Source organism: Cyclopterus lumpus, chromosome 22, assembly GCF_009769545.1.
Source record: "Cyclopterus lumpus isolate fCycLum1 chromosome 22, fCycLum1.pri, whole genome shotgun sequence".
Lineage (NCBI taxonomy): Eukaryota > Metazoa > Chordata > Actinopteri > Perciformes > Cyclopteridae > Cyclopterus > Cyclopterus lumpus.
The window spans coordinates 19,572,003-19,596,287 of record NC_046987.1 but is presented as its reverse complement, the minus strand read 5'-3'; the positions used below and the strand labels follow the sequence as shown (position 1 = coordinate 19,596,287).

General features: G+C 44.2%; 1 protein-coding gene across 1 annotated transcript in view; it reads right to left on the bottom strand.

Moving 5' to 3' along the window:
• The window catches only part of slc25a21 (solute carrier family 25 member 21), a 76,280-nt gene that overhangs the window by 8,746 nt on the left and 43,249 nt on the right, over nt 1-24,285 (bottom strand). Inside the window, exons 3-6 of the mRNA XM_034563163.1 lie at nt 18,491-18,539; nt 7,295-7,378; nt 1,132-1,198; nt 623-682 (exon numbers count right to left, since the gene is read on the bottom strand). Of these exons, the coding sequence (XP_034419054.1) occupies nt 623-682; nt 1,132-1,198; nt 7,295-7,378; nt 18,491-18,539 (260 nt within the window). The remainder of the gene's footprint in view (nt 1-622; nt 683-1,131; nt 1,199-7,294; nt 7,379-18,490; nt 18,540-24,285) is intronic.

The window sequence follows — 24,285 nt, the reverse complement described above, 5'->3', positions numbered from 1 at the left end:
AAGTGAAACTGGAACTTTCAGGTTTCTGCTTAAAAAAAAAAGTGAGAAAAAAACGGCAAAAAAACAAAACCTGTTTCCTTTTGTTCATCCATACCTGATATTTGAATGTATTTATTTTTATTTATTTTTTTTAAGCCATCAACGATGTTTTCATATGTGCTTCAAACCCAACACGAGTGTTATTTCAGGCTCTTTTCACTTAACTTTTTTTAAGAGATGACATTCTGTTCGGCGAGTAAAGCCAATTTTATTTTTATTTTTTTTAACGTTCTCCACGATAGTAAAACGTGATCAAAACCATCTGAGAAAACACGGCGAATGTTTTCTTATTAAGCAAGAAATAATAATAGAAGAAATAGTATGTCAGGCACATGAAAAAAAAAGTTGAAGTAAATTCTCCAATAGTACTCGTGCGTTACGAACCAGGACAGAAAAACTGCACGTTCGAAAAAAATTTACACAAACTCATTCGGCCGGTAAAAAATTAGTCTTGCCGGGTTTTTTTAAATCTTTGTTTTTACCAGCGGGTGTAACGCCCCCCCCCCCCCCCCCCCCCCCAACGGGGCCCCTAGTGTTTATTTTTCAGGTGTATTCAGGTGTTTTCTGTGTGTGGAGGACTCACCAGACCGGGAGACAAAGGGGTCAAATTCAGCACCTTCTTGTATTGCTCAAAAGTGAAGAACTGCAGAGGGAGGATCAGGATAAACCAAACTGTTAGAAAGTGCATTCATGAACTGACATCTGAGCACACACACACACACACACACACACACACACACACACACACACACACACACACACAGGCTAATAACAGCAGCTAACTTAAAAACACTCAGGAAAAGGTTTAATTCTTTCGCTCCAGACATTTTTTTTCCACCGTGTTCTCGGCATTTATTTCTAATTCTTTGTCCACACATCCTCGTCTCAGGTGTCTCATTACAGGAGCATCCGAGGCGCCGCGTCACCCCAATCAAGGCCTGCTGCAAATGCTTGTTAGTAAAATATTTAGATTTCTTTTTCGTGCAGCCGTTTGAGGCGAAAAAGGTGAGACGGGGCATTGCGTCACAGCGCGAGAAGCTCCTCCTCGGGTGTCTGTTAACGTCATGAATGTTCTTTTCTTTTTTCTCTCACCTTCACCGCTCTCTTCGGTGTCTCCGCCACAATCGGAGGAAGGATCCCTTTGTAGAAGCCGACGATGCTGTAGAGAGAGAGAGAGGAAATGAAACGTTACGCATTGCTGTCGTATTATGACAACGGTTATTGTTCTACGGGCTTCATGATGAATGTATTCATTCACGAGTTTATAATTCATTCTTTTTGAACGTCTCATTTGAGAAGATCTTTCTGCTATTCTTTGTCACGTGCGACAGTAAACTGAATATTGTGAAGTTCCGGCCTGTTCCTTGGACGACACCAGCCATTTAAAGACAATTAATATGAGAATAAACAGATAATTGATCATGAAAATAGTTGTTAGTTGCAAATCTAATTTAAAAAGTAGGCCTCGTGCAAAACACACCAGTCGTTTCGCATGTTTTATCTCATTTACATTAGAGCCAATCATATATTTTTGTTTTTAGATCTCTGGCTGTGTTCATTTTGTCATTCAAGGCAGCCGTTGGTTTTCCATTCATATGTTAAAAAAAATAAATCAATTAGCAGTTATGAAATCTGCGATTTAAGGTCCTTTTGTTTGTCACTTTTGTCCATTTTTGTGACGATAACGTCATCAAGTTAATTTACACTTAAACTTAACGACTATGCTACGATACGTGAATTAAAAGATGACATCTATGCAGAGACTGTTTATTACTATTTATTAAGGTGTGCTTCATGAATAACAACAGTTATGGGATGAATCCCACCTTCTCTGACAGCATTGAATACAGACAGCAGGATTAATGCAGAGCTCAGCTAAATGGCTACAGAGAGTATATTGCTGCCGTTTGGCAACACGACTACCCGAGATATATTTTCATACCACAAACCCTGGCAACAAGTTCCCCAAAGAGTCTGCGGAGGAAATGATTTAAGAGGTTTATTTCAGCCTTTGATTCACTGGATGATTCAAAAGACGGGACGCTGTATAATTTTTACTCAATCTGGTAGTTTGGCTTCGCTCAATCATCCGTCCGGCCGGACCGTGATTTAAAGCGTACTTAGGAGGCAAGAAAAGAATAATAAAATGATACAGTGAGTTATGTGTATGGAGATGGATGCCTACGTTTTACACGGACTGCATTTTGTACGCAGTATATTTACAGTAGAGTGAATGGTCAGTCTGGTTAGATAGTTACACACTTGTTAAGACAGACAGAAATGCAACTGGACGGCTCTGAAATGGACCCAAATTCATGTCTCACTCTAAAACGGCAATATTTAAACCTATACACTTTCATATATTTAATGTATTTTCATTCATAAATCAGGAGAATATAACGAGAGGTTGTAATTTCCCCCTTATATACACACACATAGATATAATAAAATATTATATATAATATAATAAAATATTATATATTAAATATTAAATATATCAAAAAATTAAATATATATATATATATAATATAACATATATATATATATATATATATATATATATATATATATATATATTTTATTTACATTTTATATATATATATATATATAACACATATATATATATTTTATATATAATATTTTATTATATTATATATATATATATATATATATAAAATACATATATATAAAAAAATTAAATATATATATATAATATAACATATATATATATATTTTATTTACATTTTTATATATATATATACTTGGTTGATATTGATTGACATCACACTGGAGGTTTCGCCCCAAAATACGCCTGACCTGTCTTTCACGTTTACGTCTAAGGGAGACGGTGGCGTGTTTTCTGTTTTTGCAGCGAGAGCAGAAAGTATGTTTCGTATACATTCAGAAGTGCATACATGTGCGCCCTCCCCCCCCCTCCCTCCATTTAGTGAAAACATAGGTGCCATAGATCATTTGCTTGAGCTCTTAGTTCACACTGACAGGGCGATGTCAGACGAGGTGCCAAGCAAAAGAAAATCCTCTGTCAAACCCCACCTATCCGTGATATTTGGCAACAATAACGTGGCTCCGCTCCGAAGCGCAGCACACCTGAAGCCTCAAGACTCATTAGATGTTATGTGTTGATAACAAACTGTCACTAGGAACAGCAAACTACCTTTCTCATTCCTAGATATTGGTCTAAGGGGTTAGCCTGGCGGCGAGACCGGTGAAACCGGTCCAAACATTAAAAAAACAAAAACAAACAGACGAATCACAACAACTTCTGACACTTTGGAACTGATACTTCGTTCAGAATCTGACACTTTGTTGCTTTAAAAGTAAATACGAGACTTGATCCGGTCATCGGGATGTTTTTGGACTCGTTTGATGAGTATTTTGTGACGCGGGTCCACGTGGATCCTTTTGTCTGTGGCGAGCCGGGCCATTGGCCCTTTGTGGTCTTCTTTCTAAACGTGACATTTGTGTACTTGGGTCGACTCCAGATGTCGATTTCCTCCCTCTGTCAATACCCACCAGCTCGATGTCGTTGACTCCTGTTCCGATACGCTTTGGAGGCATCTCATTTTAAATAAAGGAGGCCCCCTCTATTCAATGCTAGCCGTATAGAAGGTATGAAAGTATACTGTCGGTCAGATAATCTGTGTTTTTATTAGTGTCCACTGGTCCCAAAAACACTTAATAAATAACAAGTATAGATATATAAATCTGTGCAGCCCAAGATATAGATATAGCTCCTATTCCCCTGTGCCGTAGAGCTCCAGTGTTGTTCTGAAACTATTTAAAAACACACATCAATCAATTATTTCACTGTAGACGTGATACAAAATGAAAAAAAAAATACAAAATACATTGTCCTGCTATTGTAAATAGATGCTCACTGGAGCAGCTAAATATAGTACACAACAAATACTTCCCCATTTGATCCCTGTATTAAAAAATGTAAATAAAAAGATGCATTTTTTTTTTCTTGAGGCTCAGAGCAAAAAATTTAAAAATATCACCGGCCTCATCCTTTAATAAGTCATTTTAAAACGGTAGAAATGAAAAGCAGAATGCTTGCAGGTTACGGGAACAGAGAGAGAGAGAGAGAGAGAGAGAGAGAGAGAGAGAGTTCATATTGATACTGAACACAGCTCTGTGGACAAAGAGGACAAAGAGGACGAGGACTTGTATCTTGCGAGCGAGCGGCACCGGCTCTGTTGTGGCAACAGCGCAACTCCACGAATCAACACAGATGATTTCAGTCGATTAGGTCCACGTGTGAATACCTCTCCACTGAGAACAACAACAACAACAACCACCACAAACTGGTCATTAAAAAAAACGCTGGCGATCGGTTGACAGAGGCCGTCAATAACGACGTTGGGGAGAAGGATTATGGATAAGGAAAATTCCTCCCAGGAGCCAGAGAAATGATCCCCTTTGCATTGTTTGCGTAAACAAGTTATTTCAGTCGGACGGAAGACCCTTTGCTCTGCTCTCTTTGTCCATGCAAATGGCGGCCGCAGGTTTCCCGGGTGTGGTCGGGCCCCCGGGGGAGCCACCAGGTGATAAAGAAGGAGTGAAACATTTGCTACAGAACAAATAGGGGCCTCTGGTGAGTGGCCGTCATTTGAATCCTCATTTGATTTCCATTGTAAAGTACAACTAAGTCCCTTTTTGGCTTTCCTAAACAAATGGCCTCCTGACACACACAACGAGGGAAGAGAGAGGGCGGGGGATTGATGTGTTGTGTGTGTGTGTGTGTGTGTGTGTACGATTTGTCTTTAATTTTCATAAACCTTTCCTTTTTTTTTTTTTTAAACAGCCCACATACGTTTGGAGAGGAGCGTACGGACCGCGTCGACTCCTTCACATCTGAAATGCGCCGAAAGCATTAAAAGGAAACGGATCATTTCCGTCAGCAGACACTTATTCGTGTGGGGAAATATGATCTGCATTTTGACATGTAAACAAACCGGCATGCTTCATCTGCAAATATCTTCTCTTTCCCAGCGTCTCATGTAACCTTGACTTCGTCCCCGACAGCAGGGTTAGCATTGGGCAGGGTTCACGAGATAAAAGGCACAACACTTACAACAATAAATATGAATTCACCTCTAAAGTCAGCAGATAAAAGGTTAAAAAAAATATATATAAATATATATATATATAAATGTGGTATTTATGGACTTTCTTTCCTGCTATGAAATTATGAAGTTACATTTCTTGCATTGGTGATGAAATGTTCGATCTATTATTTGTTGTGAATTGGGTAAATTTGATTAGTTAAAAGTTCCGTCATTTTAAAATGCTTTTAAAAAAGTTTAGCCTACAGCGAGTTAAGTGTATAACTTTTTGAGAATTTTTTTTAAAAACAAACTCCTGTATTTTAATGATTTTGAAGTGAGAACATATTGTTAAAATAAAAGTTTGAACATTTGAGAAGTTACAAGTCTGCACGCTAGGTTAGCTTAGCATAAAGACTGGAAACAGAGGGAAACAGCTAGCATGGGTCTGTCCACAGGTAACAAACTGCCAGCACCTCTGAAACCGTTTAATCCAGACAAGAAATGAGGTGAAAAATCAACTCCTGTCAAAAGACACAAATAGCTAAACATACATAAATAAACATATATATTATTTGTATGGGTTGCCCATGCTCAACCGTGCACGGCGTCAGCTCCAGGCTTTAGTCACCGGTCTAGCGACACGCTCCGCTGTTATGCGAGGACCCTTTTTTTAATATTGGCGTGGCCGTGCTTTGGGCCGCGACCCGCTCTCTGGATACCACGCTGGTAAAGAATGCTGGAGAATAGAGTCTTTTTTGTTTCCCTCCAGACGGAAACACTTAACACATGCTCGTGGCTGCTGCACCCACATGCAACAGAGAAAGGAGGTAAGGCAATACACCAACCCGAGAGCTGGCGAGCACAGCTCGACGCCGTCACACGAGCACGAGCACAGCGACAGGATTTCACGCTACATTTTCCAGATTAAATGCAACATTTATTTTTTATTTTTTTAAAACCACAATAATCCCTGCTAAAAAATATAACGTGATGGTGTCACGCTCGTGCACATTTCCGTATCTTTTTTCTTCATTAAATCACAGCGCTGGAGCAGAGCGCTCAGGTTTCCACCCTCGTCACCTCGGAGAGAGAGAGCGAGAGAGAGAGAGAGAGAGAGAGAGAGATGAGAGAGAGAGAGAGAAAGAGAGAGAGAGAGGGGCCTGGTGTTAGCCCCGTCCCTGCCACGAGCTGACGGGAAATGTTTATTTTTAATAATAATTCAAAACAGTGGGGCCAACAGCTATTTGTATAAATTATAACTAAGTGGTTTGGCCTGGAGGTAATCCACAATGTGCTACTGGGGAGTCGTTACAGCCTCAGCAAAAATATACTCTTGGTGATAATTGGTCGACAGGAAAGTGGATCTTCCGTCCGCGGGGAGTCGGCCGACGGTTTAAAATATCTGGCGTAATTCACGGCCGTGAAATTTGACCTCCATTTTCATTGCGTCAGATAACCTTCATACCATCCTCCTCCTGCCCACAATGGCATTCACTTTCACGACGTGTGTGTGTGTGTGTGTGTGTGTGTGTGTGTGTGGACGCAGCTCCTGCTAGCACGTTAGCCGCGTAGCGTTGAACTGCACCCAGTGTGTAGGGTTTCCAGCCTCTCGCCCTCGCGCTCCTCACTCACACCTCGCAGCAGATCAACTTTATATCCGCCGTAAAGCTGTCGGCTCGCCGTAAATGGAGCGAGTGGCAAACACTTTCCCTGCACCTGCACTGTCTCACGGTGCTGTCACAGCGCAGGAGGAGGAGGAGGAGGAGGAGGAGGAGGAGGAGGAGGAGGAGGAGGAGGAGGGAGCACAGCGGGATGACTGTCTCCAGTTAGTTGGAGAAGCCTGTAACACTTTCAGCTTTGCAGCCACCATCTTTTAACACCAGCAGAATATGTCTTTAGGACATAGAGGCTGAATATATACTCTCACATGGAAGCTACATAAAAATATTTCACCTGTGTTAATTGAATTGTTTGAGCGTAATTATGTTGGCCAATGTAAATCGCTCCACCATCAGATTTGAGTATTTTTTTTTTTTAATTATTCTATCAAATTAAAGCCACCTCGTCGCCGAGCCATCTGAGTGGACTCTGAGTGGACCGAAACAGGAAGTCTTGACTCCAACCGTTTGACCAACTCGTGACCTTTGTGTGCAGTGGGAGACGGGCCGTAGAGGGTGACCTACCCCTCGTTGCGGATGACGGTCCGGAAGCAGTCACTGAGGCTCTTGTAGCTGGTGGGGTCACTGGTTCCCCTTTGGATCTGGAACCTGCAAACGGCAAAGAGTCCAATGTAAATATCACATTGTTGTTACTTTTCTTTGTTTTATTGCTCTTATTGTGTAAATTACAATTGGGGGGCACCTGTGTGAAAAAATAATACACTAAACCAATTCGACTGCGTATAAAAAATGAGCTCATTCCCCTCCTTACCCCCCCACCTCCACCTCCACCTCTCCCTTTCATCCGATGAGAGGCTCCTACCACCAAGTCCTTCCCAGCACAGGGGAGAAGTCAAACATTTATTTAACCCAACCGATCCAATTAGCCAACCCAACTCCGCGGCACCGGGCCTTTTTTTTCGACTACTAACATGCTAGTAAGCCAATTGTAACAGCTCTTTAGTTACGTGTAAATTTTTTATATGACGGAGCCGGTTTGTAGGACCTTTTTCTTGTTGTAGAAAAACACGCTGGTGCCTCCCTAATAAAAAGGCCGGTGAGCGTGTGTGTAAATCTTTTACACGAGAGACCAGTTGGGGGTGAAAGAAGGAATATATAAACGGCGCCTGTTTGGAGATGAAGAGTTTCAGGTATTGAGAGGATGAGAAGAGATCTCATTACATCCCGCCACGTGGTAAAGACAACCCAAAACGGGATAAACCAAAGTTAATCGACGATAACTCGAGGAATTATTAGGAGGGGAATAATAGTGAAGGAACATTAAGGGATTCTGAAACAGAAGCAGAAGTGGAGAGAGTAAGAGGGGAGTGGGGACAAGAGAAAGATTCCCCTCCTCATATGGCTTCAACTGCCGGGTCGCAAGGTCAGCAGTAAGTCGTCCATGCGGGTGCCTGATGGGGCCATAAAGGGCCCCCAGGTTCCAGTGGAGGGGGGAGTTTAGTGGGGTGAGCGGCCTTTCATATCGCTAACAGATTAACATCTTAGAGGGGTGTCCCTCGAATCCTATTTGGTTGGATTCCCAAATAGCTTGTAACCCTGTTCCTGAAAACTAGTTAAAACAGCATAATAAATAGATGTCTGACACCATATTAAAGAGGAGAAGAAAAAGAAGGGACTTGAGGTATATGAGATGCCGGTGGAATACGGCGAACAGTGGGGAGGGGGGCAAGGACCCGGAAGATTTAAGACGACTTGGGCTTGTAAACATATTCAAATCTTGGCTTAATTAAAGGCACATGATGCTGGGGTCAAGGATGGAAGGGATCCTGTCCACAGTCTGCCCCGGTCTCCCTTTGCTTTGCCTTCCTCGACCCCAAACCGGCCCGCGAGAGAGTGGGCTTGGCAAGGACCCCACTCGTGACCCCGGGGGTCACCTCATTTCCTCATGAACCCTCTCCTACCCTGCCATAAAAGCCAAAGACCAAACGGCAAGGCCAAGGGAGTGGGAGATAATAGGGAGGACCAGAGAGAACTCGTGGCAGCAGGGGAACCGTCAGGCCCCCGGCGAGGAAGACGCTAATATCGCTTTTCACTGGAAAAATAACACTCAGATTTGTACGGACAAAAAGGCTTTAGTTTCTGTTTATGAAGCCTCAGAGTAAAAAGATATACCGGTTGGCTGAAGAAGAGCACAAGATGGCCTCCAAGAGCCCCTTGGCCTTGGAGTCGGCCAAGCGCATCGTAAACGCTGCAGACCGGGAGACCCAGAGAGAACCCTGGGGCTCCCTCGAGAACACATCGCCCGGAGCAACTCCTTCAATCATCGATACAGTATACGCAAGAGGTGATGAGATCTGTGAGTTCATCAAGAGGACTCTCTTTCTTCTCGGCCCTGTGTTTGTGCTTTACGGGCCCAGAGCAGCCCGGGACGAGGGGCAGGTCGGGGCGCTCCTGTGAACGAGGCGAGCACTCCGGGGTGAATAATCCCGGAGACCTCGCCCACCTTGACCTCCACTGCCTGTAAAAAAGTACAAATTCTAAGTCAAAAAGGTAAACGAGGGCGGAGAGCCCCATTCTTTGTATTTCTTTTAATGGACAGGAGCGCGGCGTTTGAGGGCCCTTACAAAGCCGTGTCCGCTCCCAGACCCCGGCGGTAATGGGCTCGAACTGGGGGCCGTCACCCCGCAGAGGACGAGATGCTGAGGTGAGGCTCATTAATGATGGTGTTAAAAAAAAAGAAAAAAGAAGCCTATGGGAAAGGGGTAAGGAGGGGTGTTTGATCAAAAGGCAGAAGTTTGATGGGTCTACTTTTTTTTTTTTTTTTTTTTTAAAGGGGCCGGCCATGCTTTTTAGGAGATCTCTTAAAAATGTGCCCTATTAAATGAGGGGTATTACCTCAGTGGCACATTTTGATGACCATTTTAAATTTTAGGATGTAATAAGGTCGATATGAAATCATATTTATAGCTATTCAGACACTCGACATAAAGAAGTGTTGACCCGTCCTACAACAGGTAGCTTATCTCATCTAACATGCTGTAATATTTCAAATTGTGCCATTTTTTCTTCCAAGTATGAACATTGTGATTTATGCGTGTTGCTGTGTATTTGGACCGGTTGCTACACGGCGAGAGCCTTGATCTACTCACTCCTCTCGGAGTGCTTTGACAACAACAAAATATACGATTGAAGAAAATGGAAGAAGTGAATCACCGAGGGGGCAACGGCGGAAAAAGTTCGGCAATTTCTCACGTTAGATCTGAAAAGCATAAGACAATCCAGAGGGGCAACATAAAAAAAAAAGGGGGGAATCTATTTTTACAGCCACACAATTAATTTTAATGAGCAGGATCATAAAGATGGTAGAAGTCCATTGCATTTGGTACATGAGGTTAAGAGCACTTTCCCGACCTAAATGGTCCAACATGGCAAAAAAACGCTGGCCGATCGTGTCTCGAGCCGTCGAATCGCGCTTCGGGGTTAAAGAGTGGAACCATAAATAATAAAATAAAAGGGTGGTTGTCAGTGCTGACCGACTGTCAGTGAGTAAAAAAAAATAAGTGTTTAAAAAGAACATAAAACAATGAGACTGTGTGTTTTTTGCACTTATCGCGAGTTGCTTCGGGACAAAAATAAATACGACGCAAATCCTGCACGGCAACATTAAAAATGAAGCAATGGAAATCGATAGCGAAGCCGTTTGAAGGGCAAAGTGTTTGAGCCTGAACAGGAGGAGGCCAATAAAGACAGAACCCGCCTCGGAGAGAGGAATAGGAAAATAAAAGTTGAGGGGGGGGGGGGGGGGGGGGGGGGGAAGATGCAAGATGGGGAGCAGAGGGGAAGTGATAAACCCTTTTTTTGTGCTTGTGACACGGCAGGCTGCCAGGCGCTTGATCTGGACCAGGCCAGCTTGGGTTTCACCGGCACCACAAACCCGACTGATCCTGGGTCAGCACCGCGTTCTGAAGCAGGTATTAAGAGGATACGTTCGTTCTCGCTCTGATAAAACCGACTCCCCCTTCCCCCCGATTCCCTATGGTGATGTCGGGATCAGTTTGCCGGTCCAGATGTCTGCTCATATACTGTGACCTCTGTGACCCGAGATCAGGCTGTGTTAGTGTGTTAGAGCAGGAAAAGAGCTGCATAAAACAGCGTGAGGACAGGCTATATATATATATATATATATATATATATATATATATGAAGGGCGAGACTCAGACTCAGATGTTTTGAGCATTTCTCACTTCTGCTTGACTGACAGATCTTATACGTTAAGAGAGGACCTGCAGCAAATTAAGAAAGCTGCTAATGCAGTGGAGGCAGACGGGAAGAAAAGAAGAAAAAAAACCACCGGTACTCTTAGCTGACATTTCCAGTAAGTGGTTGTATACAAAAAGGATTTCTCGGGGTGTTTAAACCGGGGTCTCTTAACCTCTGGCCAAACGGCCGTTAACTTAAATTACGGTGCTAGCGTTTTCATTACAGGTATATTGTATGTAACATTACACTTTAACAGATCGAACCGTAAAAGGAACATAAAAAAAATAAAAAAATAAAATAGCTTATCCCAAGTTCTGCAAGTATTACCCATACAACTTTATTTAAAAAAACAAACAAAATCTTTAGGAACCAAACCAGCTTCGGTTCATAATTCCAACGTAGGAGACGGGGTGAAAAAAAATACAATAAACTAAACAGAAGCCGGGACAGATGACGGCCGGCCGGACGAGCTACAGGTCAGGACTACCCGGTGATAGACGGGGTCCGGGCCGGCGACAGTAACAGCCACTTTGAAGTGAGAGGAGAGCGGCTGCAGGATCTTTGGAGACTTCCCTGACAGCAGGCTACCGTTGGCTATAACACAGTGCGCTCCAGACAGAAGACAACTGCCTCCAGAGAGAAACCCGAGAGTCACCAATACCTTGTTATATGCTTTTTTTATACCGTATAAACGTCTGCAGCTCGATGGGTTTTAGGTGTTGGCTCACACTCATTTAGAGTGGGAGCCACATCATTTAGCTTTATTCAGAAACCATCTCCCAACATGGGTAAAGAGGATAAAGAGGTCTCCAAGTGAAAGGCGACCACTACCGTTATCTTTCCTTTTAGCCTCCCCCCCCTCCTCCCCCATTCACTGTTTATCTGACATATTCATCAAATGCCACGACTCCTGGTATTACGGAGGGAGAACTTAAAGCCGGTTCAGATAATCCCTTTGACTGGACGCCAACCGGATCTTGTACCTTTAGATCCAGTTTATTTTTAAGTGCATCGTGAGTGACGTGAAGCATTATGGGTTCCAGTCAGTGATGCAGACCTTTGAAAAAGTAACGATGCTAAAAAAAAATAATTAAAAAAATCCCAGAAAAGTGAGCTGGGGGGAGGGGTTTGATGAGCAACTTGAGATGCAAAAATTCAACCACAAGGAGCCAGTTCATAACTGCATTCAACTAAAACACTTAAATCAACACGACTCAGACTAAGGACGACCGCCCCGCTGTGTTCTGCATCTTTCTTTCTTTTTTTATAAAGATCATGCAAACTGGAGCTATAGGACCTAGCGGCAAAGAGCGAGTGGAATTATGGAATTATGCTATAATATATAATCTGCAATTACAGGGGGTGATTGTGGCTGGAATGTGGCACACCGAGCCGATCACCTTCTCAATGCACCGGCAACCAGATAGCCGAGGTGTTAAGAGAGACGCGAAAGAATGAGGAAGAAGAAAATGAACACCAGTGTTTACACACAACAGAGACGACAGCGTGATGACTCGCGTGACTATTTCCCCCATTATTGTTTGAGGCTGCGGCGACGCTAAGCTCTTAAGTGTCAGTCAGTTAAAAACACTTTAAGTACAGATTATCACGATTATCACAACTGCACGGGAGGGAAAAAAAAAATAATGAAAAAAAAAAGGGAAATAGATTGTGCCAAAAACGCAAAGCAAGACCACATGCTTAAAACAGTTAAGATGCATCCTGCGCGTCACATGCTGTTTAAGTCGGGACGTGCCCAAAAAGTCCCAAAAAGGCTGCTTGCGAAAGGTCGGGAAAAAAAAAAAAAAAAACCCGATGAAAGCTGGAGAGACGAGCATGAGTTTGAGAGTCAAAAATAAAGAGGGCGCGATGGGGGGCAGCGCTGTGGTTGTAGCACAGTCAGGGTCCAGAGAAATCAAAAGCACACAATGCCTTCGCTCTGTAATTAGTAGAGTGGAATGTGAACCCCTTCACTGATAATGATTACAGGTGCGCCAGTACGACACACACTCACAAACACACACACACACAACACACACACACACACACACACACACACACACACACACACACACACATCTGCTCTTTGTGTGCACCTCAATCTAGAGTGAGATCTCTCCATTATAAGTCATCCGTTTGCGACTGCAGCAACATCTGTCGGAACGTTAAAAGTAATGGGCTTAGGTTTTAAAAGTTTATTTTTCTGGCATTTTGCTTTTATTAGATAGGGCGACACAAAAAAAAACAAAGAAAAAAAGAAAAGGTGAATAGAAATGGACGTTGCAGTTGCATCATATAATCCCCCCGGGGACCACCGGGGGGTCCGATTCTGACGGAGATGTCACATTATTTAAGAAATTGCCAAACTTGTCATATATGACTGTGATGATGCCATTGTTGTTATTTATTGACCTTTACTGTCAAGTCGCTCTCATTGGCCGTTTTTGTTTCTCCTTTGTTGGATTATGGGATTCATTTTTCTTTCGCGTTGAATGTTTAAACCTGACTCTTAGTTCCGTCCTGGAGCTACGATTGGTCAGTCTGCGTTCAAGGGGCGGGACTTAACAGCCAAAAGACCCCTGATGATCCAACACAAAAAACTTTGTTAACTTTGTTAAATCCTCTCGTTTTCTGTAATATGCACATGGCCATGACCCCCCCCCCCCCCCCCCCCCCCCCACACCAGTACGGTTCAGGTTATTGAAAGATTGTGATAGTGGCCCAAAAAAATTATACTGCAAAATTCCGTAGAAGTCTAACATTTAAACATCTCGTAAAGTCCGCTTAAGCCGTAAAGGATGCGGATGTGCCTTGAAAGGTATCCACATATCTAACAGTCACATCTTATTTCCTGTATCATAAAAAACACACATTATGACCCATTCCTGTGTAAAAGGGCTGCACACACACACACACACACACACACACACACACACACACACACACAACAATACAAACAGGAGAATATTACTATTCTACGTTATGTCATTAACCTATCAGAAGACACAGATAGCATTTGACCGTAAGTTCTCCCATTTGTCCGGGACACCGTGGACCTTTTATAAAAAAAAAAACGGGTTACAGTTAACAAAAACACGAGCGTTCATCTCCTGTGATGGGATGTGAACTTTCACCTGCACGGCTGTCCAGGTGGAACCGAGGACCTGCTGCACCCTTAGTTCCTGTCACACTGCTTCCTGCATTGGCACCAAATGCAAATCATGAGGTTGATACATGACTCAATATCGATGTGACTCCTGGGGTTGACACATAGGCCTAATTGCTCATCATCAAAATGTCCAATATTTTCAATCTGATTGGACAAACAGAAGACTGAGTACGACCAAATTTTTTAATCCTAAAAAACGCTGCGCTCATGAAAGAGCTTCGCTCTCCGCCTCGTGCACTGGACTCAAACCACCGCTTGTGCAGCAGAGCGGTGCCCAAGCGGAGCTCGCCTCCACCCTCAGACGTGCGCTGCGTGTGTTTTTTTTTGGCTTGTGCACCGAGAGCAAAGTTCCCGGCCCCGCAGTCTGTCCAGCGCCGGAGGGATTAGGAGGTCTGCTTGACGACCGCTGACCTGCCGGCTCCTTTACAAGGCGAGATGGGCTATCGGGCTGCCGCTTGCGGCTTTGTGCCCTGCTGTTTGAGGGTTGTTGTCAGGGATTCCTCCATAAGTGCACCGGGGTTCACCGAGCAGCTGGGGGGCCAAACCGAGGTGGGTAGGGAGGGGTGAAGCCTTCGGGCCATCCTCAGCGGCCGTCACACGTTCCACAAAAAAGAGAGACTGGACGTCATCTGTCAAAGCCCTCATCAAAGATCACTTTCAAGCACCCCCCCCCCCCCCACACCCTGAGTGGGACACCACTTTCATGCATGCTGTGACCAAATGGAAGGTAGCGTTGCCGTGGATACCGCCGCGAGCGAGGGCCGGTGCCAGGTTTTTCTAATCAGGCTTGAAAACGGGGGCTACTGCATGGCTTAGCGGTTTTGCAGCGACTCTGGCAGCCCATGTCATAGAATACAATTTACAAGAATTGCATAATACAATACAAATCTTCTTAAAACACATGTACTACAAGGGGGGGGGGGGGATTTAAAACGGCATTACATAACCGCCCCGACAAAAAAAAAAACTGCACAGAGGTAATGAGCATGACGTTGTTACACAATATGGTTCATATTAGCTAAAGTCGTGGCTAATTCTGCTGAGACGCTAAAAGCGTCGAAGACCGAATGTAAAAAGATTGTGGGAGGAGCTTAGAAGAAACTGGATGAAGTGGGAATATCAGAGAGAGAGAGAGAGAGAGAGAGAGACTCTGAATGGGGAATTAGAGAGAAAGAAAGTGTGTGTGCAGATGGAGAACACAGGCAAAAGAAGGAGTGGCTCACTCAAGAGTTATTGCACAGAATACATCTTTTTTGGGGGCATCAGATCACCGTCTGGAAGTGAAACGACGGGGTTTGACTGGGATGCGGCTCAGATGAGTGCGAGTATGTTTTTTTCTTCTTCTTCTTCTTCTTCGCATGAATCGTGTGTGTAAGGGTGGAGCTTCCGTTTGTAATAGGATCTCGACATGAAGGGGAAAACGCAGGCTCGGTGCAACTCTCTAATGAGAGGGAGAACCTGATCAGAGTCAGATGGGGTGCCCCGAGCGCACACAGCCCCCCTGCAGAAAAGTGCCGCCCGACACCCTTTGTTACCTCCAAGTGAGCTGAGACCAGCCCGTGAACCATGTAACTAGGTGGTTTCCAGGTTAATGAAAAGCTGTAACTTCGGTCCCACTGTGTCTCTTTTCTGCTCAACCCGACGACTGGCTCCTCCCCCCCCCCCCCCCCCTCACACACACACATTCCTGGGGAGGGTCGGGCAATTAACGGTTTACTTTGTGCCGAGAATGCCACACATTTTACATAATCGGGCTGATTTAAAAAAAAATTTTAATCCGGATTTGACTCGCAATGAGAACGCAAAGAAACAACGCAACAGTTTTTTTTTCCGATGTGAAGCCACACGTGTAATGTCGTAGAAATAGTTCGACAACACGCCACGCTAGAACATTCCGGGGCTTTTATTTTTATTTATTTTTTTACCGTCATGCAACCCGATTGAAATGGAATATCTTCGGGGTTTTCCTTTTGCGTTAGCTCGTAATCCTACTCGCGGTCCTACAACCGATGCCGTTAGCCATGTGCCCCCGGTAAGATAAATCTCCACCGTGGCACGGAACCCGACGGCCGGCCTCGCCTGTTGCATCCGTGAACGTCACCGATATATAAATGTGTTCGCGTTCCAACTCTTTCGCAAACCATGAAAGAGGTAGTAGTAGCGGCGGCGGTGGCGGCAGTAAGTCACGCTGATGGAAGGTGGGCTCCGCAGGAGCACCTCAGATGTAAGATAGATGTACTTGTTAGCAAAGGTGAGTTACCGGGGTCACGGCTCGACTGGTCAGTGGGCCCCCGCGACGGGGAGCGAAAGTGCAACAACAAAGGCAGAAGAAGTCTGACAAGATGTTCGCTTTACATCTGAAGCCATGTCCAGCGTGGTCAACATTTTTTTTTAAATACACACCCCGAGATGAAATTAACTTAACACATGTGTGGAACGCAGATTTTCATTTACCTGCCAAAAACAATCATTTTGGTGGGTGAATCAAACCCCTTTTTATTTAAAAGGACATTTTTGATTCATAACGGCAGTATTCAGTGCCTCTATACCAACGACTGCAGATAATTCTAAATGCACTGCGCGCTCAGAGGATAAGAAAGATAAACCCTCCCTTTGGAGAATATAGGTAAACATCAGCGCCCAGGCAGGTAGAGGCATTTAATGAAGTTTACCTTGAAAAGAAAAGGAAAAAAAAAGGGAAAAAGAAAGGGGGGAAGAAATCCCTTTGATTCTGAGTTGGTGGGGAAAAAAGTAAATTTACTCCAGTTGCTGTTCAATTTGGACCGGTGGACATTAAAGCAGGAGCCGGTGCCTAATAAGAGCCATGCCTGAGCGAGAGAGAGAGAGAGAGAGAGAGAGAGAGAGACCCAGCGAAGGTGTGCCGGTGTCTGACTCTCGGGCTCCAAGGTTCCTGCTAATGGATTTCAGCTCCCTCCGTGTCCCAATTAGCTGGTATGTATGCTATGTTCATGAATTCACGCGTGGATGTTAAAGTGCGTGCACATGCGCGGTACAGTGTGGGCTCGTCCGTGAAAATAAGCAGCAACCTCCCGTTGTTTAGACACTTTTTGACATCATCTAAAGCTCCCAATTAAAAGAAAAAGAAAAAAAAAGAAAAGAAGAAAGAAGAAAGGCTGTTTCCGTTTGTTCATTTTGTTTTTAAAAAAAAAACCGGGAATCAATTCCCACGCCGGACGCCGTCAACGTGAACACATGGTCAACACAAACAGAAAACAAATAGATAAACCTGTCCGATTTTAGAGCGTCTTTTTTTTTTTTTTTTAACCGCTCTTTAAGAAAGGAGCGTTACAAAGAAAATAGCGGGATGCACTTTTAACCCTGACCCCTCGTGTGAGGACGGACAGGCCGAGCCGTACCTGTAATAAAACCCCATAGGTTCCACTCGGGGGACAATAAATCACACCGGGTGCCTTCAAAGTATCGAATATCGACTAATACGCCGGCCGCTCACCCCTTGGCTTTTATCCCCTTTTTTTTTTTTTTATCTCTCCGCGTTCAGGTGGTGGCAAACCGGCCTTCAAAGTGCAACCGTCTCACTTTTCTTTTTTCTTTTTTTTTTTTTTAAAAGGCACGCCGAGCAATTTATTTACCAAGAAACACGCTGCCGTAAATGACAGAAAAAGCAGCACAATTTACTGACAAGTAGTGAATGGATGGGGGGGGGGGGCAGAGGTCTTGGCTAGGCCTGTGAAAGACTATAAAGCTTTAGTAGTAGCCCACGACCTGTTTATGGCCGGCTGAGACACTGTGGTGTGAGGCTCCTGATCACTCAACAGCTCCAGACTGCTGCCACTCTTGCATAACACACACACACACACACAAAAGGAGACGCTGACGGAACACAAGCCATTAGACACACACACACACACACACACACACACACACACACGGTTCATTTGGTGGCATCCGATTGGTCCCGCGAGTCATCTTTTTATTCCACGGGAGCCGAAGAAGAAAAACGAAAACATATTTATTCTTAAATTAAGTAATAAGATAAAAAATAAAAAAGTCTAACGTTTACATTGCGAGGAGGGTGGGGGGGAATAAATGAATGTATAAATGATGCATTTCATTTTTCCACGATACCTCTCGAAGGCTCTTGGCATTGCTGCCAAGGAGTTGGCCCAGCTGGGGGAGAACAAAAGAGCCGGTATGCTGAGAACTTCACGAAAACACACACAGACCCAAATTCCCACCGAGAGGATTCAAGGCAGATGTGGATAAAAAAAATATATATATATTTGCGTGAGGTAAAAGTCACACTGAATATGAGTTCACGTAGGAGTTGGTGAATGGGATGCATGGCTTACCTCGTCTTCACCACGTCGAGCGGATGCATCAAGCAGATCTCCACCAGACCTGAATGGCAGAAACACGAGAAGTCACTTTAACATTGGAGGTGAATGAAAGGTTGTTGCGCAACTCGGGTTAATCATCATCAAAACTTTTTTAAAAAGGGTAAAAAGACTCGTGGTTATAGCGGCGCGTACGATGTAACACGGTTATGATATGTGGGTCCGGGCGGTTGTAAATTACCACGGGAGCTGTAGTTTTTCTTTTTCTCAGAATATGAAAAAGAAAACCCCCGGAACGCCTTTACACTTTAAAAAAAATCCAGATGAAAGTAGGTTGCATCTATTTACTCTGCCAGGACTTTGTCTTTATAGTTTGCGAGTTAGGACGTTGTTATTGTTTCAAGTCCCTTCTCGAGCGAGATAAAATACGAAATAGTCGCTAATTCCAGCTTCTCAAATGTGAGAATTTGCTGCGATTCATCCGTCACGAGTACTTTTACAAGTTATGCACACGACAATGTTGCTTGTACACCGGTCAAAACTACCAAAAACACACAATATGAACTGTACGCATCTCTCAAAGCCCTGCAGGATCAGACTAAAATAAATATGACTCGTTAAAATAACCTGATAAAGTACATTTCGTTGCTACCGAGTGGATTTGACAGACAGCCGGCGCCGGGCCAACCTTCTACCAGAACCGCATCGTCATCGTCATGCCGATTGTCACTACGCCCGACCTAAATGCCAACCGCCATCTTTGGGAGAACCTGGGGCCCCCCGAACGCGTCATCCGGTGAGACCACGTTCTCCAAAAGACCTTTCCGTGAGCGACGGCGTAACTGAGAAAGGTCGAAGCCACCGACCGTATCGTCCACGCATAAGAAAAACCCAGTAACACCGGCAACGAGCCGGCAGCTGGAGAACCGACGCGTCCGGGTTGATCGGCGAGGGCCTCTTGAGGCTTTCACACGCACGCTAACCGTGTGCATCTGGGGAGGGGAAACGCCACCGCTCTGGCACGCAGGAGGCCTTCGGACTCAATCAAGTGTTTTGGGTTTCTTTACTCCAAATTCTCCCTAGATCCCTTTCCTGGTGCCGTGCGGATCCGCCTGTGTGTGTGTGTGTGTGTGTACACAGCTGCTGTGCAATATGGACTCCCTCTAATTGGCTCAATTAAACATATTGTCTATTACATAAAGGGCGTGTCCTCTGGGTATTTTTCCAGAGAAGTAATTATCAAGTAAAAATAGCACAGGAAGAAAAAAAAAAAGTTGGGTCTAAATGTACGAATGGGAGGACCGAGAACCGCTGAGGGTCAAACTAAAATCACTGGAAAGGTCACAGGGACGCGTCATTTTTTTCTGGCCTCGCTATTATTATTATTATTATTATTAATAATAATAGGCCCGCAGTGACGACGAGGCGCATCGCATCTGTGAGCGGGTAATCGGATTACACGTTGAAACCAAAACCTGCTCGGTCAGCCTGTGCAAACACGGCGGCGGCGGCGAAGGGACCGAACGTGCTCCGACAGGCGACGGGATCCTCAATGTCGTATAGAAACAGGACGCTCCACTAGGGCGAGTCTCTGCAAACCAGAGCGGGTATTTGGGATCTTTTACTACACGTTTACTTACTTACGTTTTTGGGATTACCGAAACTTTTTTTTACTTTCCTAAGTAAGTAAAAAGTATTTGCAATGAAGTTAAAAGTACTCTTAAACTGAATCATCACATTATTATTATTATTATTATTAATATACTATTTATGTTAACTTCACATTACTATTTGGTAGTTTAACACAGCAGGAACTCGATCCAGATCTCTACCGTGTATCATTATTTAATCTGTAAAGAACAGAACACTCAAGTAAAGTAACTTCAAATTGTAAATATATTTAGTTACCAATGCAAATAGCAGTTTGCAAATATTATATTATATTATTATAAGTAAACGGTGCACGGTGGTGTAGTGGCTAGCACTGTCGCCTCACAGCAAGAGGGCCGCGGGTTCAATTCCCGGTCGGAGCGGTCCTTCTGTGTGGAGTTTGCATGTTCTCCCCGTGGCAGCGTGGGTTCTCTCCGGGCTCTCCGGCTTCCTCCCACAGTCCAAAGACATGCTGCAGGTTAATTGATCTCTAAATGTCCCATAGGTGTGAATGTGAGAGTGAATGGTTGTATGTCCCTACATGTGCCCTCGATGGACTGGCGGCCTGTCCAGGGTGTCCCCTGCCTTCGCCCTATGTCAGCTGGGATAGGCTCCAGCACCCCCGCGACCCTAATGAGGATAAGCGGTATTGAAAATCGATGGATGGATTATTATAAGTCATTTGCAGGTTCTTTAATCCCTCTTGATGTGTTATGGTTATAGACTACGAGGCTGAAGGACTTAATGAAAATAAAAGTGTTGTATCGACCGACTCAAACTTTTTTGTTTATCATCTAAAATTTTAAAAAGGCAGTAAAATATTTTTTTGTCTGTTATTTTTTTGCTCTCAATATGATCCTGATTCATCACGTTTAGAAACATTCACTAATTCGTCTTTTAAAATCGTCGGTTTCAGGACGCGCCACACACGTGATAATGCTGGCGGTCGTTTTTTTTTCTAGAACAATAACCCGCCATTAATTATTAGTTACGCTGTTGTCGACAGCTATAATAATATCACAGAGCGGTAGAGCGTGAAACAACAACACACATTATTATTATTATTTTATGATTCGGCGGAAGTCACGTCTGCATTTCCATCATCAACAAGCAATAAAACTAAATTAAAATTTTCCTTCAATAAAAAAAAAAAGAAAAAAAAGGAGTGCACTGCTCACGGCTAAACTTGCACCTGCGCATCGACCAGAGCAGCTGTGCACATCTGGATACGTCACTTAAAATGATTCACACTAGATCTTTTTTTTTAGGGGGCCTCGTCGTAAACCCCCTGGATTACAGTAACTCCAGAAAAAAAAGGGGATGCAGGTGACCCGACGCTCTTCATTAACTCAGAGAAAGGTAACAGTAGTTAACACCCTTTGCTAATTAACAGGCCCGCCTCCGTCCCAAAAATGTGTGTGCGCGTGTCTCGTGGATGCGAGGTTAGCGGCGGCCGGCGGCGACTCCAGGATGTCGGTTGCAGAAGGGGATTAAGGGACGACGAGCATGAATGCAGAACTGGGTTGAGTCTGTTTGAGCGTCAGTCTGACGAGCTTCCACCTGAAGAACAGCTGATGGGGGGAGGGGGTGGGGGGGTGGGGGGCGAAGGGAGGGAATTGACCTTTGCCCTGCGTGTAGCGACGGGCCTCGATTCAGCCGATTGCAGCCGCTTCATTTCTAGCGTCAAATCACCCTCAGACGTTTTCCTTGTGCTTTTAGTGATTGCCTTTCCACGTCCCAGAATGCCTTCTGGCGACTTCCAGTCACAAAAGGTTTAAAAGTTTGTTTTTTTCCAGTCGAGTGCTTTTGTGTTGCCGTGTCAATCAAAAACCGGCAGAAGAGGACGTTGCGTTGATGACATAACCGCAAAGGATGCCACCTGTCACTGCGTTACATTTTCATCTTGAGAGCTCTATTGTTGTTGAAGCACTTAATTACCAGCTGGGAGAGCGACTCTGGTACGTATTGTATTATTACAGAAGCCCTTTTTGAGTCTCCGTCTTTGTCTCTTGAGTCTTTTTGTCGCCGTTACGAAAACTTTACAGTGGACGAGTTGAGGTTAAAATGAAACGTGGGCCCTCGTAAATATCGTTAAAAATAAGACCCCGATTATTATTATTATAAGAGCCTCATTGCTATTTTATTATATATATATATATATATATATATATATATATATATATATATATATATATAAATTCTTTAATGTATAATGCCCTGCTATTTTATTTTATTGTATATTTGTAAAAAATGTTTTGCTGCCGCTTCAAGAAACTTGAGTGGATGAATAAAGTAAAATCTAATCTAATCTTCACAAAAAGAAAAGTTTTTCTGCAATGCAATAAAATACGATTTTCTTGATGACCATTGGGATAAAAAAAAAAAATTTTAAATGGTGAATCCCGGCGTTGGCGAGGATAATCACATGTGAGGCCCTCCGGACAGCGGACGTGCACACACGTGCACACTCTTCCATTCCAGCTGTCAGCACATACTACCGTTTAATCACAGAGCGCGGCAGTCATGAACACACACACACACACACACACACGCACGCACACACACACACGCGGGAGCACTTCACAGAGCATGGTGAGGGCAAACCCCAGGAGCTGCTGATGATGATGATGATGATGATGATGATGATGATGATGCGTTGCTTCGTGCACTCGTCCCGTCTCCTGGTTGACGTGTAGACATTCTTCTGCTCGGTATCGGCGAGTGACACATCGGGAGATTCCGGTATTCGAAGGCTCTTTTTGTTTTTGAACCACAATGGTCGTGACGGGACTCGTCGTTCAGCGCCTCGCAGACGCGCACACACACACACACACACACACACACACACACGAGCCATTGACAAAAGAGTGTCCGGAGCACAGCCGTTAAGACACACTCTCGCATGTACACTAAAAGTACGTAGTCTGATGCATTCTGGGTCGTGAAGGTGGTGCGGTGGAAATGTCGAGCTCCCAGGATACAGTGAGATTTTCATATCGTTCTGACTCGGTTTTCTCGTAATTTGGCTTTTGAAGCATTTCGAGAAGAAGACCGCGTGGTAGAAACAATGGTAAACGCCGCCAGAGCCTGTTGGCAAGACGTCCTCCCGATAACCCCGAAGAGATAAGATCACGCAGATGAGATGAGATGGTTATCGGAGTTGGGGTTTTTTTGGCATTGGGGAATGCACACGGTTAGCTCCCACGCTTAAGTGAGAAAGGAAAACAATAGTGCGCCATGGGAGCGATTGCTCAACGGGTGCAGGTGTCATCCATCATACCGAGACACACACACACACACACACACACACACACACACACACACCGAAACGACTGTAATTCCCAGCAGCCACAGGGAGAAGGTCACTGCCACAGGAAGCGCGGCTCCCCCCCCCCCCCCCAGTTAAACGTACCGGTCGCTCATTTCACACGCTTACTTGACCCAGTCGGGGGCGCGCGGTCTCTTATAATAGCGCACAATATATGCTAATGACGGGGTTTTGTCAATTATGCTCAGAAAATAATGGAGGATTTCATTAGAAACAAGTCCCAGCTGCAGAATTCAACATAATATGGACTTTTTAGTACTCGAGAGAAATAAAAAAATAAATTAAATAAAATCAGATTGCGGGAAACAACGTTTAAAACAAATAATGTAACTCAGAAATGAAGATAAAAACTGTTTTTTTTTAAAACATTGTATGACCCAGACACACGTATTGGTTCACTGAGAGCCAAAGCAGTGAGACAAGGCGTGAGACGAAGCGTACGAAGTGTCGTGATGACAACGCTTCGCCTCACAGGCCCGATCCTGACTGAACCTGCAGGTGTGATAAGTCCCGCCTCCACGAACTCAATTAATACTTTTCAAAACAAACCCTGCGAGCGGTAACAAAAAAAAAAACGCCATGATATCCGTCAGCGGCTGCGATTTATTTTAACACGGAAAGACAAACGAGAAAATGATTCATATTTTGATTGCAGAGAACACATTTTCACCTCCAGACTTGAATCTCTGCCACTCCTCAAAACATTACGCCAGGTCGTTGTTGATCTTTGTCGGGGTTTAACCGTTCATCACGAAACAAGTAGAGCCTGGCTGAATACGGCTTTATGGGATATTTGTTGAGTAAAAAAAAAAGAATAACTTACCCTGTGTTT